The sequence below is a fragment of the Rhagoletis zephyria genome, unplaced genomic scaffold (assembly GCF_001687245.7).
Source record: "Rhagoletis zephyria isolate East Lansing unplaced genomic scaffold, Rhagoletis_zephyria_1.1 Rzeph_scaffold_04566, whole genome shotgun sequence".
In the NCBI taxonomy this organism is placed as follows: domain Eukaryota; kingdom Metazoa; phylum Arthropoda; class Insecta; order Diptera; family Tephritidae; genus Rhagoletis; species Rhagoletis zephyria.
In genome coordinates, this window is record NW_016161649.1 from 24,204 (window position 1) to 43,522 (window position 19,319).

Consider the following 19,319-nt stretch of genomic DNA (forward strand, 5'->3'; position numbering starts at 1 on the left):
GATTTTTTTATAGAACAAGCGCAATTTAGAAAAACTTGCGTTCATATTTTGAAATTTTGTTGCTGACGGTCTCCCGCGTTTTAGCCGCTTGAAACTTGCAGTTCATTAGACTAAAACTGCATACCCAAAAATTATCTAAAAATTCAGAATAAAAATTTTTAATTTTGATGAAAATTGTTTGAATTTTCCTAAATTTTTTTATAAAGTTTGAAACTGTGATTAACACGGTTTTGGTTAAAGCTTAGACGATAATTTTATATAAAAATAACAACAAAAAATATGGCTCGAAAACCATTACAAATATTTGAAGAAAATCAACACATGGTCATTTGTTTGAGTCACTGTATGTATGTACATACATGAATAGAGTTTTGCTAAAGCTATTTAGACACTTTTTAACTACAAGTTGCGCGCGGCTGGTTGGGAAATGGTTCCACAGCATGTCAAACTTCACGGCTGCAATGCATAAAATTGTACCAGACATAGGCGCATTCAAAGTTGGAGCGAGAGCAACAACAAATAAAAATAAAAAATAGAAAAATATACAAAAGAAGTAAAAATTGCAAAAAAAAAAAAGGGGAAAAAAGAATAAAAGTAAGCATACAACCAGGCACAATAACGGCAAGAAGGTTGCATGTAGTCATAAAAAGCCTGCAGGAAACACAACGGCCGAGGCTTTTTAGTAGCTATTCGGAGAGGTAGAAGCACACACTCTACTACGACATATATATTAGGGATGTTAATTTTTCAGCTTTTTCCGATACCGGGATTTTCGGGATGTGGTTATCACAATCCATAGATATTCATTACTTTTCAACAACTTAAATCGAAAAAATTGCTTCTCTATTGTTTGAGAAGCTCTCCTACCATAAAATAAATGATAAATTAATTGGGTTGAAACCTACTTTTTTATTTAACGTGACGTTTTTATTTTTTCTCTCTGACGTCAGGATTTGTTTTAAAGGACTTTTTAATTTCAACAATATGATTAATTCCAAAAATTATTAAAAAAATTTAATGCAATGTAGAATAAAAATATGGGTATCAAATGTAAGAGGAAATTTCTTTAGAATTAAAGGAAAATAAAATTTGTTGGATTCACAAGGACGAATAGGTAATTTCTTAACCTGATAAAGTTAGAAGGACGAAATTCGAGGATGTTATCTAGTTTATATAAGTCCTTAACATATAATTTTTCCAAAAACAAATATTGCGAAATTTCAAGGATACAATTTTAAAAGAACATTTTAAATACATCCTAGTCCTTATGTACCAAAAAATTTAATCTGATTAAATTCTACAGGATTTCATCTTTAACTTGATGCACATACTTCTTCTCTAAGCACATATCCCTGAATTTTTTAAATCATTTTTGGATTACCGACGACAGAGTGAAAAACTAAAAAAGCAATTTTACTATATTTCGCCCATGGTTTCGGGAATATATTGATTTTTGTGTTTTAAATTTACTATCGCACGGTGTTATATGTATTTGTGAGCTAGACATTTATAAAAAAATATTAATTATTATTGCCATCAGTGCAAATTACAAATCCCGACAATCCCAGGATTATTTGCCAAGATTCCCGGGATTTTTGGGACCTTAATAAGGCGGCCGGGATGCCGGGATTAACAATCCTAATACATATAGAATGAAGGGTTATGCAGACACGCGCCTACCAGACTGAGAGGGAACGAGTTCCACCGAAGGAATAAACAACCGGCCGCCAACTCAGACGCTTTTTAGTTTTTAAAATGAAAAGGTGCAAGAAAACATACTTTTTGTTTGTGTTCCATAGAATAATGCAAAATGTTGAGTGTAATGCACTTACCAGGACCAAACCAACACTAAAGTTCTGAACACATTGACAACGACGAGCTACCGACCACATCTTCCAATTTGTCATCTTTATTATCTAAGCGCTTTGTCGATGGCGACATGATTTCTTTGAACGCGGCAGCGACATCATGAATTTGCATGAGTTTGACATAAAAGAGGAGGAAGAACCTTATCTGTCGCCAGAAAAATAGAAATAGATCTAATCTGGCCACAACCACAGCCGTCGCGTAGCCCGGTCGTCGCCAAAATAATTATCTACATAAGAGTACGTGTTAAAATAATTTGACAGCTGTGGTTTGTAGCTCGTCGTTTTCATTGTGTTCGGGCTATAATAAGATATTTACAGTTATATCAACGCCAACACATTTTCTTGCGAGTAGAGGAGAGCAGAGGATATTGCAACAAAATTAAGGGTGGCAAAGCAGAGGCGACTAAGCCAAATTAAGTAGACTGATAGACGCAACGGCAGCGCAACAGTCAAAGTCATTAACAATGTAGATCCTCTGTTAGTTTTTGGTGCAATGACAAACTGACAGTAACCAACCAACGCTAAGGTCCTCAATCGTATATCCTGAGTGCAGCAAAGGCTCACACTTACTGCCGACAGCATTACACAAGTGAAGCACGCTTGGTTGGCGAGTGCATCAAGAATGGATAAGTGCTTCGAGTGTGCAAAGTGCAGCGCGGCATGAAAAAAAGAAAAAGGCGAGTAAGTAAAACCAAAAAATGAAAAAAAAAATATTAAAAATAAATAAGCACATCTCAAGCAAAATTCTGCACCCACTGCACTCGATAGGCGTGCACACACACAGCCGGTAATTGAAAACATTTCACCTGAGTTTTACACTGCAATCACAACACTTTTTGAACTTTGACTAAAATTTTTGCTTGGGGCTGCGAGACGCGTGCATGCGCAAAAGCTTTGCATTTTGCGACTGCATTGGTATGCAACTATGAATGCAAAGAGCGTTGCATTCACATGGTACATGAATGGCTAAAAAAACAAACACCAACAGACAGTCAGCTACTCCAGTCGCTACTTCGTTCCCTTGACGACAAACACAACAAACTTCAGCCCCTTCATAAAGCCACATACATACATACATACATGCCGTCTGTCTGTCTGTCTGTTGCCAACTGCGCGTTCGCAATCACAATGCTCCACTGGAGCAAGAAACTCGTGACGTTTCACAAAGCGCTTAACGACACCGAAATAAAACAATATGCTTGAGAGTGTCTGTATTCCATTCATAAATTCGTTGTCACTCATCCGCTGGAAGACAGCTAGGCATCCAGGTGAGCTTGTTGCAAGTGGGGGCGGCTAGCAGAATTAACTCTAAAATCATGCACGCAATGTGGCAAAGGAATTTGCAAAGCCTATAACTACACCGCAGAACAAAAGAAAAAGCAAAAAGTTGACTAATCAAGTTGGTGGCCGTGCGCTCTTGAGACAAGTGCTTCAACACCCCTACAAAAACAAAAAAAACACAGATATGATACAGTCATAAATTGGCGCTAAATTTGAATGAAAATTACGGTGCGGCACGCGCAGTGGTGCCGCCCCATACATATTTTGGAAAAAATTAGGAGTTGGCATAGAGCTTCGATTTTGAACCGACTTCCAAAAAAGGAGGAGGTTATCAGTTCGTCGGAATATTTTTTTTTTTTATACCCGAGCGCACTTGTGCACAAGGGTATTATAACNCTGCACTCGATAGGCGTGCACACACACAGCCGGTAATTGAAAACATTTCACCTGAGTTTTACACTGCAATCACAACACTTTTTGAACTTTGACTAAAATTTTTGCTTGGGGCTGTGAGACGCGTGCATGCGCAAAAGCTTTGCAAGCGACTGCATTGGTATGCAACTATGAATGCAAAGAGCGTTGCATTCACATGGCACATGAATGGCTAAAAAAACAAACACCAACAGACAGTCAGCTACTCCAGTCGCTACTTCGTTCCCTTGACGACAAACACACAACAAACTTCAGCCCCTTCATAAAGCCACATACATACATACATGCCGTCTGTCTGTCTGTCTGTTGCCAACTGCGCGTTCGCAATCACAATACTCCACTGGAGCAAGAAACTCGTGACGTTTCACAAAGCGCTTAACGACACCGAAATAAAACAATATGCTTGAGAGTGTCTGTATTCCATTCATAAATTCGTTGTCACTCATCCGCTGGAAGACAGCTAGGCATCCAGGTGAGCTTGTTGCAAGTGGGGGCGGCTAGCAGAATTAACTCGAAAATCATGCACGCAATGTGGCAAAGGAATTTGCAAAGCCTATAACTACACCGCAGAACAAAAGAAAGAAGCAAAAAGCAAAAAGCAAAAAGTTGACTAATCAAGTTGGTGGCCGTGCGCTCTTGAGACAAGTGCTTCAACACACCCCTACAAAAAAAAAACACACACACAGATATGATACAGTCATAAATTGGCGCTAAATTTGAATGAGAATTACGGTGCGGCACGCGCAGTGGTGCCGCCCCATAAATTTTTTGGAAATAATTAGAAGTTGGCATAGAGCTTCGATTTTGAACCGACTTCCAAAAAAGGAGGAGGTTATCAGTTCGTCGGAATATTTTTTTTTTTTTTTTATGTATGTTACCGCATAACTTTGCACCACGTCAACCGATTTCAATAATTCTTTTTGCAAAGGAAAGGTAGTGTCCATACTAATTTGGTTTAGGTCCGATCATTGGATCATGAAATATATAGATATAAATATATTTTTTTAAGTCGGTTTTTTTTTTGCTAAAAATTACTTGTTCATATGTAACATTTGTGTTAAAAAAAATCGTCGTGATTGGTTTATTTTAAAGCATACCTCCCATAAAAATCTAACCTGAAAATCGCTTTAAAAATGCCATAGAAAGCGCACCGATGACAATATGACTCCGAAATTTGTATCCATATGTTTAATTTTATATTATAAGTGAACTCTCTATTCCAATAGATGTATTAAGTGCATGAAATAATTGAAATAAAACATTTGATGACCTATACAAAATTTACTTTATTCCTCTCGGCAACACTGTGCGGCGCGCTGTTGTAACGGGTGATTTTTTTGAGGTTAGGATTTTCATGCATTAGTATTTGACAGATCACGTGGGATTTCAGACATAGTGTCAAAGAGAAAGATGCTCAGTATGCTNGAAATGTCAAAGCATACTGAGCATCTTTCTCTTTGACACCATGTCTGAAATCCCACGTGATCTGTCAAATACTAATGCATGAAAATCCTAACCTCAAAAAAATCACCCGTTAGATACACGAGTACATATGTACATATGTATATACATATTCTATGTGACCATAAATGTGAAAGTGGTCTAAGTCATTTCATATCTCTCATTTCTCATTAACCGAACCGAAATTATCCACAAATGTTTGATCCAAACCGAAAACCGACTGATGGGGGTTATATTTTTAAAGCACGGTACAATTTGAGGGTGCCTAATCCTTTTATCAAATAAAAAACAAATTGGTCCATATGTTATATGGAAACTTCAAACTTGCACTTGATTATACTAAAATACAATAAATTACAAAACCATACACTAAGGTGGTCCTTAAAAATGCCAACATGCAAATTTCCATGAATAAATATCCACGAAAATTTTAAAATTTAAAAAAAAATTTTAGTGTTCGTTAGCAGGGTTAAAAAATTTGTTTTTTTTTATCACGAAAACTCGACGAATTTCGTACTTGAAATCTGATAAATTTTACATATTCATATAAGTTCGAAAAATCCGTGTCTTATAACTGGTCAAATTAAAAATGTCGGATTTTTACGATTTAAAAAAAAAAAAACAATAATTCTTTCAAACAAATGTAGCCGCACCTAAAATTATTATTTCTTTTTTTTATTTTCGGATGTCTTTATTTTGTGCCTAGAAAAGAATAAAGAGGTACGCCATGATGTTGATATTTTTAAGGACCACCCTATTGTATACTAAAATTTTTGTTAAAATGCACAATAAAAAGCGCCAAAATTTTTATGAAAATTTACAATTTTTTGCGCAATGTTTGGAAAATCTACTTTGCATAATTACGAGTAACTAGAAATCTAAAAACAATATTTTAATTGTTCAGAGTTTAATGTAATTAGCACAAAATTTTATACGAGGGTTGCAGCACTAATGTGAATATATCAAATCTGACATTGTCATCATAAGGTTTGACATTTTTAATGGTAAAGGTACTCAGAACGTTTTAACAGACGAGTGCTGCTTATGACACTTCTGCACTCAATCCACAACATGTGAATTGAACAACGCATCAAACCTTCTCTTCGCGTCGAAAAACGTTGACCACGCAATTCATTTTTGATCTACAGTAACAAGAAGAAATGATTGGGTACTAAAGTAGGACTCTACGGCAGAATACCCATCAATTGAATGTTCTGAATTATGAAAACATTTTTGTTTCAGTGGATGTGTGAGAGATTGCATTGTCGGAGAAAGATTCGTTTTCTGCGTTTGTTTTCTCTAATTTTTCCGAACACTTCTGGCAAATAATTGCTTGTGTACCATTCAAAGATGGCCATTCTTCGAAGTGATTCGTGCGCGAACAGCTTATGTTAGATTTGGCTCGCTTTGAAAGATTCATACAATCGATTATTTTTTAGTTTCGGGTTCATACTTATGAATAGATCCATATATCCAATAATCTTACAGGACCGTTTTTGGAGCACCACGACTGAATTTCTTGAACATCTGTTTGCCCCAATCGAAGTTTTCCGGCAGAATAGTCGATTTTGGACGACCTCCACGAAATTCGTCCTCGAGTGAAGTGCGACCACGATTGAATTCGGAAAACCAGCAAACACCATGGCTCGAAGTCGAAGCAAAAGTCCAGAGTCATAGAAAAACAAAGCACGAAAATGTTCGCGGTTCAATTCTATTTATTTAACCAAAATTTATGTTTTAAACTTTACGATGAGAATGACAGATTTGACAGATTTGGAATATTATTTATTTACATTTATTTGAATTTGCGTTGTTTCTCTCATCGTTCTCGAATCGAATTCTAATGTAGTTCTCTAACTTCGTCATCGACTCGAGCACACTTCGAGAATTAGCCTAGTTATCTAATGCAGAAATCCAAATGTCCCTAACGTTAGAGACTGTATTTGCTGCGACTTAGCTATTAGCCTTTTTATTGAGGTATTAGCTTTGGATACATGCAATGAACACTGTAGAAGAGTGAGTGGGCATTGGTAATAAAGGCTACATATTTATGTGAAGTAAAGCTTCGCGCGACATTTCTAATTTTACCAGCAAAGTGTAAATCGCAAAAAAGTATACCACAACAAGCGCTTAACTGCACATTTGTATCGTTTGTTTATTCGTGAAAATTTATGTAAGTGTTAATTTATAATTATCACAAATATAATACAAATGTATGTTCAGTTGTTTGGTGAAGCCTTGTGGTGCAATGGAGTGCAAAAAAATGTTAGTTTGTCATCTTTTCGCTATGAAAGGCACATTGAATCGATTCGCGAAAATTCCCGTTAGGTAATCCTACACTATGTATACTTAGTAGAGCAGATAGATTTCATATATCGAATAAGAAACTCAATAGACGACATTAATTATATGAAGCCACCAATTTATAGATATTTTTTTTTTGGAAATAGGTAAAGGTTTAGATATGATGCTTTAAAGCACTTGCTCTGCAATACACCGCCTTTCTAATTACCTTAACAGACTAAACACTTCGCAACGCGCAGCAACCAACTTTTGAATAGACCGTTTTGTTTTTATGCACATAATGGAAAAATATTTCTGGCAACAGTTTGTTTGAGGTGTAACTTTGTTTATGGGTGAAGAGTATTTATAGTGAAAACATTTGTGCAAATAAATACCTTTTGCGATTGAAGAAATTGCCTTGCAGAAAATTATTCCTTGTATTTACATCATCCACCTGAAAGGAAGAAAAACATTAGTAAAAGAGTAATTGCAATGTATTTATTAAGAAAAAACGTATTAAAATAACCGCGATGCCGTTACTATTTAGTAGGGCTGTGCGATTATTCGATTACTCGAGCAAGTTGGTTAATCAATTATTCGGTTAATCAATTACTCGAGTAATCAAGGTTTTGATTACTCATAACGATGAATAATCGAGTTACTTGAAATATGATTACTCAAAAAAAATAATTTTGCTCGTAATAGAGTTTGCTTTGGAAAATGCTTATTTTCTTTTTACATTGTGTATGAAAAAAATTTTTTGTTTTAATTTTTGAAAACAGAAACGTTGTTTTCAAAGTATCAAGGAACTTTAACTACTTTATACATATGTAAAGAGTTGAAATGTTGATTACTCATTTTACTCGAAATGTTGATTAATCATAAAGCATTTTACTCAAATATTTTTGTTTTTGGTTAATCAAAAATCTTGATTACTCGAGTAACTGAACTTTTGAGGAATCATAATTTCCAATTAATCGAATAATTGAGTTATTTACTTTATGATTAATTAAAACTTTGAGTAATCAATTAATCGCACAGCCCTACTATTTAGTACTAAACATTATAACAACAAATCGGACTGTGGCTACCTCAGTAGGCAAAAATCGTTAAATTTATTGAGTGAAATTCGTGTGTTTGATACAGGGACCAAAAATAACTGTTATCCCGAATTTAAAAATTGAAAACGTTGCCCCAATTCTGGGATTTAACGAAACCGTTGTTTCATAACAGTTATTAGATGAAAAATATTTTTTTTTTCGCCGCCGATAACAGTTATAGAGTTTTTACGTTATTTGATAACAGTTATTGCTGAACGATTATTTTTTAGGTTGCTTGATAACAGTTATTATCCAACGCTTATTTTTAAGTTGTCTGTAAACATGTGTTGTAAGATGAGAATATTGACGAAAACGTAGATGGAGAGGAAGATAAATATGACGAAAATAAAAGAGAAAGAACTGTGAAATAACTGTTATCAGACAACGTAAAACTAAACGCTGGGTTATAATCCTTATCGGCGAAAGAAAAAATATTTCTCACCAATAACTGTTATGGAACAACGTTTTTCTGATAAAACTTATAACTGCTATGTTCCTGATTTGATATATTTTGATCAAATAAGTTGTACACTATCAACTCTTCTTCTTTCATCTTAGTTTATATTAATAGGGTACCTACATTTTGCCACTCAATCCACGATTTTAGCCCAAGGATAATACGAGTATCTAGAGGAGCGTTTTCGTGATGGAAACGCCAATGCGTATTTCCTGCCATGTTTTTGATATGCCAGAAGAAGGCATCGTCGAGTACACTATCGAGACTTTCCGCATTCATTGACAAATATCGGGGATTAAATATCCCATATTTGGGTATGGCCCCCAACACCACGGTACCTCCCGCTCCGCTGAGGAGGTGATCAAGGCGATGTCGTTCAATGTGCAAGTCATGCAAGCAATTGCGATAACTAATTGGGCTCCCCAAGCTAAATTTTGCAGAATCAATATCAATGGACATTTGTTTTTGAGCCATATTGGATGCAAATTTTGTTTTTGTTTTCAGCTTATTCAAACGTGTTGATTTCCCTTGGGCTCTTTTTGCCTTAATTAAACTTGCATGAACACCAATTTTATTAGGCCTGATCTTTTCGGAGTTGGAAAATTCTTGCCGAATAATTTTCTTATTAGCAACTGTAATTGCTTGTTGACTGCTGATTTTGTTATTTTTGGTATATCGCGATTTCTTATGTAAGTAGGCGGATATCAATTTGCTGCTTCTACCGATATTTTCACTTATTTGTTTAACTGACAGTCCCGCTTCCTTATATGCAAGAATTTTTACTGATTCCTCAAAACTTAATGACTTGTCTTTAACCATAATTATACACTTATTTTTACATTGAAAATAAGCCAAACCGGCTGGAAGAAACTTTGGTGACTATACGCTTCCAGTTATAAAATATAACTGAAAAAGTTATTAAGGTGGGTGTTCGAAAACAGCACAAATTTGACACAATATGTAGTTTGCGTAACCATTTTCCAGAAAAGCAAATAAAAAACAAAGATTTTTTTCAAAATAGCAAGATAAGAACAAAATATAGTTTACTTGCATTTAAGGTGTGCTGACTTAATAACAATCAGTGCTGATAATAATATGAAGTCATGAGAACCTCTAGCTGGCCTAACCTTTTTAAGAAAATAGAGATGTTGCCTGCAATAGAGGTCGGTAACTATCGATAATCGACACCAACGATAATGTGCGATAGTTGTGAGTCTATTCTAGACGATTGTTTTCTCTTTTCAACCCTGAAGGATCTTCAACTGCAGCTCTATGTCTTACGCATATCTTCTGCACCTCATACTCTACTATTTTGACAGCTACTGCCACATTGGGGTGAAGTTGGAATCCAATCCTTTTTAAAGCGCGGATCCGAGATGGTCGCTTTTTTTGACCCTGATTGCTGTTCGTATTATATAACCTTTTCTGTGGCGCACCAATTAAAATTCCTGGTACGTACCAAAAGCTATTTGGATTTCAATGAACCTCAAATTTCACATTCCAGATGGTGCCTAATATCATAAAACAAATGCACCTAAATGAGACAGATTGTACCTTAAAAAAGTTCGCTTGTAGTTTTTTTTTTATTAATTTTATTTAAAATATGATGCAATTTTTTCTTTAACTGAGCTTATGTCTAGTCTAGAGGAAATCGGAGAAGCTTTGTTATACCCGAGCGCACTTGTGCACAAGGGTATTATAACTTTGTTCACATAACGGTTGTTTGCAAAGGCCAAAACGAATCGAGTAAGATATAGACAAATGTATACATAAATGATCAGGATGAAAAAAGAAATCGATTAAGCCATGTCTGTCTGTCCGTCCGTCCGTCCGTCTGTCCGTCTGTCCGTCTGTCCGTCTGATATTGAAAATGGGCAAAATCAGACCATAACCACGCCTACCTCCCATATAACGGTAGTTTTCAAAAATACGAAAGCTGCGAGATTTTGGTAACTACTGAAGCTTATTCACTCAAAATTGATATTTACAATGATTTTTAAACGAAAAATAAGAATATTATAAATTTTTGGAAAACGGGCTCAGCCACGCCAAATTATGTTTACATTTGTATATCTTGGTAACCGCTTCACCAATTTCTCCCAAACTTAGCACAGTCTTCGATACAACATACCAAACGGCGTAAAATTTCTAAAATCGGAGCATAACCACGCACACATCCCATATACCGGTAATTTAGAGAAATACGAAACCTTCGATAAATCAGCAAATACTAAAGCTAATTTATTCAAAATCGATTAGTTATTGTAACAATTCTTTAGCTAAAAATACGTTTCTGATAAAATTTTGGAAAATGAGTGTGGCACCGCCCACTTATGACCACATGTATGTGTATATCGGTAACCGTTCGACCAATTTGTACCAAACTCGATATGATTATTGTGCTTGCCATATAAAAGCAAAACGTTGAAAATTATTGAAATCGGACTAAAATTACGCCCACTTTTCATAAAGCGGTAAATTTCAGAAATGCTTGAAACTTCAACATTTCGAAAGTTAATTAACGCTAATTTGCTCAAAATTCATACTTACAACAATCCCTTGAATAGAAGTAACATATAACTTTATAAGTTTATCTCATTATGACTAACTGAACGTTCTATCGAAGATGTTTGAAATAGGGGTAAAAGCACCCTGCTTACCATGTAGCGGTAGTTTCCAGAAAGGTGAAAAAAAACTAAATTTATATAGACTTGTTTACTTGTTTTTGTCTTATTTTGACCACTGATGGATAAAAAGCTTTTTATAAAACAACAGGAAAAGTCTGCTTATTTATCCGATGGGGATTGCCGTAACTTCGAAAGCATTTTAAATATATTCCCATAAATCAAATAGCGAATACGGGTCAAATAGCTATTGTCTCAACTACAGAAAATGCGATATTTGAAGAAATCCCAGACTGAGGACTGTATGGGCGAATAAAACTAATAGAGAAGTTAAAACTGGTAGCATATGCGGGGAAGTTTAGCTTTTATGGTTTGGTAACACCTAATTTTTTTCGTGGGTCCTTTTAATGCACGTGTATGTTTGTGTAGTATATCTCAGCATTAAACTCAGCCCTGCTGTTAAGCTGTTTCTTAAAAGTCATAGTTGTTTTTGATTTTTTTTTTTTTAATTTTCCACAACGTAGATAATCAAAAGTATGAAATCGAAATAACATCCAATAGCTACTCCTACTAATACAGGCTTAACACTTTTGTAATAGAAATCTCTTTAGCAAGGGGTGGCTAACTTTTTTTCGTCCGAACACATTTTCTGATTTCAAGGCGGTCAAATCTGAAACTTTGTAAAAAAATAACGATTTTTTTAATTTTCTGCATGTTTTTTCTATAGTTACCACACCAGTTGTGTGATTTATGACTATGAAGATAAAAAAACTTTTGTTGGAGTCTCCTTTACAAATCTCTCTCAGATGTGGAACCGATAGGAGGACAAATACATCTTTTCGAGGCACATATATAGGTGGGATAAAATTCAACGTTGGAAAAGTTTTATGTCATTCTTAGTGGTTAAAGTTGATCAAGAATTGTTGGGTAGTATAATGAAATGGATAAGAAAATTGTATAAAAGAAGGGGCTTATAAAAAATATACTTACAAGCAGATCTTTATAAAGCCCTTTTAAATGCCCTTAAAAGTAGAGCCTTATGAAACCTATATCAAACCAATTGTTCTTTACGCTTAGAGTTTTGTATTTAGAGGGCAGGCTCATTAATTAAATAATAATATCTCGAAAAGGGACAAAAAAAAAACCCACAGGATCTAGAGGGTTAAAATACTCCTACAAAATTTTCTCCGTTGTATTTTACATAAAACTGCTGAACACATCGTATGTCTAAAATGTAAGGTTTCCTGCGTCGATTTCCCATAAGAATGTGCAAAAGGGGGAAAACTGTAACACCCTAAAAACACGCGAGACGTAAGCTTTCAAAACGCTACAGTTATGTATGTATGTAGGGTGTCCCAGACGGCATGTGAAAAAGGAAAGTCGGAATTTGTATGCTCTCACGCCCAATAATAATACCCCTATTTTTTATTTCGAAGTCAAAAAATATTTAGAGGTCGCTCAAAGCTCTTTTATATGGGGGAAAATCAACTTTTCGTGGAAATCAACTTTCGTGGTATAGAATTCTTGAAAATCGATATTTTTCGATCGGATTTGTTTCTCTTCAGGAGATTCTCAATAATAATACCCAATTGTTTTTTTTAACAATTTTTTCATAGTAGCTATATTTTATACTTCCGCCAAAACCCCAGAAAGTGCAATAGCGGGACCAATAAAAAATCTTTAGTATTAAAAATGTTTAAATAAACAATTGGGTATTATTATTGGGAATTTCCTGAAGAGAAACGGAGTTTTCCGATCGAAGAGTTATGATTTTCAAGAATTCTACGAAAAGTTATTTTATCCCCATATAAAATACATGGAAAATATTTATTGATTACAAAATTAAAAAAGGGTATTATTTTTTCGATATAGAACAATCCTAGGGTGTGAGAGCATTAAAATTCCAACTTAAGTTTTTTTACATATGTATATTGTTTTTTGGTTCCCTCTACCAGAATCCGTTATCAAAACTTGGTTTTTTTGTTTATGTAATTTACTACATCAACCTGCCGGTTGTGTTACATTTTTTGGTAACATCAATTGCCTGTCGAGGATATACAAACATGTTTTTTTTTTGTTTTTTGTTTTTTTTTTTACTCTGCGCTACTCACTATTTCATTTAATTTGTTGTGTAATTAAAAAATAATTCGCTACTCATCATTTATTTTAATTGCTTTACATAACACCTGCTATCAAAGGGATCCGCACACGCGCCAAATAAAATGCATACGTGTATACGTATATTTACTAAATATTTCTATTTACGTTTGCCAATAAAATTAAAAAAAATAAAGTAAAAAAATAAAAAATAATTAAGGAAAAACAGCTAGGAGAACTGCTTGTGTTGAATGTAGACACAAAAATTCTTACACGCGCGCTCTTTTTAATTTGTTAAATGCAGTATATTATCGTAATGATTGTATGCATTGATGTACAGTGACCCAAATATAAATAGCGACGTGACATTTTAACAAATTTTGGCTATTTTTCTGTAGTTTATTTAATGTTGATTATTTTTTTATGAAATTATTTTTTACATAAAAAACAACATATGAATTCAAAAATTTAGACTTTATGCAAAATCTGTGAAAATTCTGCAAAATTTCACCAAAAATCAGCATCTTTAGAAACAATTTTAGCATGCAGTTTTGTAGCTGTTATATTTTAGTATAAAAATGTAAATTTGAGGTAGCGGTTTACGCATTTTTTTCCAAAAAAAAAAAAAATCGAACAGACTTTGTATGGGAAAAAATGCGTAACACCCAATATAAAGTATTTTTGAACGAATTTCCGTCATCCCTTTAACAAATTTGGTGTGGTGACAAACCGGTTTCGGCGTTATAAATACCATCTTCCGAGTTATTTTCGTAAGAGAACAGAACGAAAAATTACACTGAAGATGGCGCAAAACCGAAACCCGCTTATCTTCATAAAAACCAAATTTGACAGTATTTAAATTAAATTTCGAATGTTATATTATACTAAAGTCAACTTTAGCTGTTATTGCATACTGCTACAATTACTACATATGTATGTACTTGCGTGAGTGGAGATATTTCTTCTGATTTCGTTATGAAGTAGTATCCAACCTCGAAGGTTATGCTTGAATAAATGCTTTGCCAAAAGTAAAATTACAAGACCGAATGGCAAATTGCGTTCAAGTAAAAAACTGTTAAGTCAGCCAATGAAATTTGTTTTCTAAAACGGCTCATCTCTCAAAGTATTTGGTATGACTCACTCAATATGAACGTTTAACACGATATATAACGTAAATATGTACATACATATGTACGCAAATGCATTTGTTTCAAAGATTGTGTGTACATAAAAAAAAGTCTGCCGGCAGCCAGAAATCGCGATACGCGGTGAACTTGTTTTGCACGGATTCCAACGAGTACTGAAATAAATTCAAAATGTGGCCTGCTGCTCGCTTGCAATTTATAGTAGTAATGAAGTTGCAGTCGTAAAGGGTTCATTTGTACTAGTAGTGGATCAATAAATAGAAAATGAAAGGGGATTCCAATAAGAATGCACAAACTACTATGATATGGTGATTGCAGGCACCACACTGAAATAACATAATTGCTATGGAATATTGTATTTTATGTATTTCCAAATGGCGACTATTTACCATTTATTTCTATATATTATCTAGCTTTAATCATAGCATCGTCAGCCAAAAAAAAGTATCCAAAATTACCGAGATTTTTTAGCTAATTCAAGCATGCACAATATTACATTAAAATTAAATGGCCTATAAAACTGCATAACCAACTTTTTTCAAGAAATTTTTTGAAATTTGCCGAATTATTATAAATCTTGTACAAAATTTTAAACTTTCGAGTTATTTGTTGGTTAGGGCCTTTTAAGGTAACTATATGTAGGTATACCTGGATATGTATTTTTAGATGAAATAAAGAAAAGCTTCGGTTTCGGGCCGTGTGAATTAAAACTAAGCAATTGCTTTTTCTTAAAATTGCATATCTTTTACTCGATTTATTCAATTAAATTTAATAAATTTTCAATTTCATAGTACTGGTATTTAAATTCCCGGTTTTATTCGCATTGGAAGTGAAAAATCCGACATTTTGGATTTCAAAAATCGAATGAAAATTTAAGAAACGAAAAACTTCTTAATTTTCACCCATTGTAATATACAAAAATTAGTTAGAATGGTAAGAATAAATAAATCTAATAACAAAAACCGCACCCGCTTACTTTACCCTAATCGTTATCACGACAATCATATGATTTTATGTATATCTGGCTAAGGACTGTCACTCCAGCAACACTCTCCAAAAAACTCTTTGGGGAATCTGTATGCTGTTACAACAACAACAACCAATTTACCCTGATGTTCACAGCAAATGTAATATTTTATAATAATGACTAATAAAATATGTTTAAAAGTTGACTTCGATTAGATCCCACGGTACAAGTTTTAAACTAAAAAGAAACAGGGGTGACACGTAAAGTTAAAAGGGACCTACGGTCAGAAAAAATCGGTTTTCACTTTTTCATCGACTCTTATAGTAAACGGGCCGCTCTTTCCAATGCAATAAACCGCAGGTTTCTAACTGCATTAGTTTTTTTCACAATTTCACTTCAAAGTTAGGTACTTTCACAAAAAAAGTACAAACAAATCAAATCTGACAAACTATTCTGAAATTAATTAAATTCGCTTGAAACTCGTTACTCGGGGATTTTCGGGGTCGCTGATTACGAATCCGATGTTAGTTTTTCAAAATTCGGTGTCAACGACATTTTTGAGTTTCACATGAATCCGAACAAATTTTAAATTTTTCCCGCCATATTGGATCCGCCATTTTGAATTTTTAAAAACAAACATCGGATTCGTAATCAGCGACACCAAAAACCCCCGAGTAACGAGTTTCAATCCATTAAAACGTTCAGAAGCATCAAAATCAACTTGGTAAACTTCAAAGTCGTTTTTCTCGAAATCTTTTTTTCTGAGCGTAGGTCCCTTTTAACTTCACGTGTCACAGGGTGATATTCTCTTAAAACTAAATTCTATAAAAGTTGACAACACAGTTGTCAAAGGGCTATGAAATGACGAGCGATTCGAGGCAGCCTCGTAAAACTCGATGAATGGGTCGTATGACCCCAGAAATATGCTGGAAGGAGCGCTGGCACAAAGTGGTATGCTATTGTATCATTTACTTTAGACCAGTGCCAGGCAAAATACAGTGGCTGCCTGGCACTGCCTTAGAACTTTAGTGAAGTTTTGGTCACTTTTATGCAAATTAATTATTCACAGGTAAATTTAAATCGGTTTGACCCCAATGATGTGAATGAATTCTATACTATATTCTTTCTGGAAGTCATTAATTGACGAAAATGTCATATTTATGTCGAAGAGAAAAATACTCGGTATTTCTATGTGGAAAATCAAAACCTAAAGATAGTTTAGTGGAGCAAGTTGACTACTTAAGCCTCTAGAACTGGTGTTCAAACAAATTTTATCACTATCAAAATATGTGTACGTTATTTATATCTCCAAGCAAAATATGGAACTTTCGCTAACAAGTATCTATAAAGGAATACACCCCCTTGTTATAAAGATATAACCCATTTTATGCCTACCGATTTTGAGTGAACCAAGGCTGTACGTATGTATGCAGATTTTCTATTAAAATCACAGATCACTGCCCCATAAACTATTCAGTTTAGTTAAAACAATTAAGTCATTCACTCACATTTTGTTGTGCCTGCAGCTGGTGATGTTGTGACGGGCTGCTCGATAGGGAATCCCCACCGCCAACATTTGGTCCACCACCCCCGCTTCCATTACCACCGGCTCCTCCACCAGCGCCAGCGCCACTGTTGTTGCTGTTGTGAAATGTCTGAAATATATCGTCAATACATTCATCGCCAGCATTAAATCGGACGGTGATTGGTACACTGCCAGTGGGCTTGCCGCCACCACCTGCCGCATTGCTATTGCCACCTGCAAATGAAAACGCACATATGATTAGTAAACAAAGCAATTGACGTCATACGTAATGCGATTTGATTGAAATTCCGAAACGCATATTCAGTGCAATAATCACTCACTAATTACCTTTTGGAATTTTAAGTGAATCCATTTTATGTGCGTTTTTGGGCCTTTATTGTTTTGTTAGCCAGACGACACGAGTTTCGGCGTAGTGCTTGTTAAAGCCGACGTTGTCGCAGTTTCTGTGTATCTGTATGTGTGGCTAACCAATCAGCAGAGCATTCATTAATTACTTCTAGCCTCTAGTATTCAATAGCAGTCGTCAGAGGAAGCTCACTTTCATTGCATGAGCGAGACACACTTTCTAGCAATGTTTAGCGGCTAAAAATGCTATCTTCTTTCCCTGATTATATTTATATTTCAAGCTGCCACCGATAGCAATAATAAATGACCAATACACTGCTTTCTCAATAACAGTGCTTCTCCGCCGAATGCCTCGATACCACAAGACCGCAACAAACTTTACGCAACCCTCGTTCAACAGTAATAAAAAGCTGAGGCCAACATTTCCACTACACAAAGCACACCAACGGGTGCATCGGAATCCGTTCTCTGCCAATGCCGCTGGCCGATTAGCTAATACCCACGCGCTACTCTCTCGTGCGTCCCGTCAGTGAATTGATGGTGCTGCTGCTGCTGCTATTGATGGTGCCCTAAATTTAGAAAGCAGCAGAGTGCACGCGAACAGACAGTTGAGATTGTGAGCGCAAGTGTCCGACCGATTCAGATTGCAGTTAAAATGCGCGCGCGAACAATATTTTTAAATTACGATGTGAGAGTTTTTGAACAGCGCCGGCATTTGCAAAACAAAAAGTTTGATAAAATAATTGAAATGATTCATTTGTTTTATTTTTGTTCGTTTGGTTTGTTCAGTTGAATATATATTTTTGAAAAAGCGCGCGACGTCATTCAAACCATAGCAATCAAATATTCCCATGTCAGAAGAAGAGCAGCCGCGGTCAGTAAAATCGGAAAATAGATAAAAGAATGAAATAGGGTACATTAGTGTAAGTTTCTATTTTAATAGGAAAGCATATGTACATAATTAAAACTTAAATTATTTTAAAATAAGTTAGTAGTAAAAACAAATATTTTTAAAACAAGCTTTCTAAATATGACCGAAATCGGACCATAAATACGGGTTTATCAAATATCTCGACTCCTGCGCCGCCTATCGGATTAACTCATCTTTCGTATTGCATTGTCATAGGGTTCTGAGCCAACTGTGAAATTTCTAAAAAAAAAATCATTTTATAATCTTTGAGAGGCTTTTCGAGTTTCGAGTTGTAATCTCCTTTTTCCAATAAGCATAAACAGCAGTTAAGGCTTGTTTATTTGATATTTATTATTAACCGACGACATCAAAAAAAGGAAGAGGTTATCAATTCGTCGGAATATATTTTTCTATGTATGTTACCGCATAACTTTGGACGACTTGAACCGATTTCTATAATTTTTTTTCAGAGCTGGTCCCATACTAATTTGGATCATGAAAAAATTATCGATACTCTTAAATTTGTATATGATAATTGAAGTCTCTTATTATCCCCATAAATACCATGTATATGGAGATTTCAAATTTTTAACCAAAATTTTTTGAAAAGATGTTGGTATGCAGTTTAATAGACCATTGAAATAATTTATTTTTCTCACGGTGTTAGATACGCATTTTCTTTCATACAAATTATATTGGATATTTTTTTATACGAGAAAAAATGCGTAAAACCGTAAAAAACTGTCAAAAATCAACTGAATTTTTAAGCAACTTAACATTTGCACTTTAGTATAACCTTGAGT

General features: G+C 34.7%; 1 protein-coding gene across 1 annotated transcript in view; it reads right to left on the reverse strand.

The window, feature by feature from the left end:
- LOC108370901 (uncharacterized) overlaps positions 1 to 18,257 on the reverse strand; it is a gene marked incomplete at its 3' end in the record, with an annotated part of 42,292 nt that extends 24,035 nt beyond the window's left edge. The window contains exons 1-3 of the mRNA XM_017626334.1: positions 17,589 to 18,257; positions 17,224 to 17,474; positions 7,721 to 7,779 (exon numbers count right to left, since the gene is read on the reverse strand). Coding sequence (XP_017481823.1) covers positions 7,721 to 7,779; positions 17,224 to 17,474; positions 17,589 to 17,613 — 335 coding nt within the window. The remainder of the gene's footprint in view (positions 1 to 7,720; positions 7,780 to 17,223; positions 17,475 to 17,588) is intronic.
- Positions 18,258 to 19,319: the final 1,062 nt, after the last annotated feature.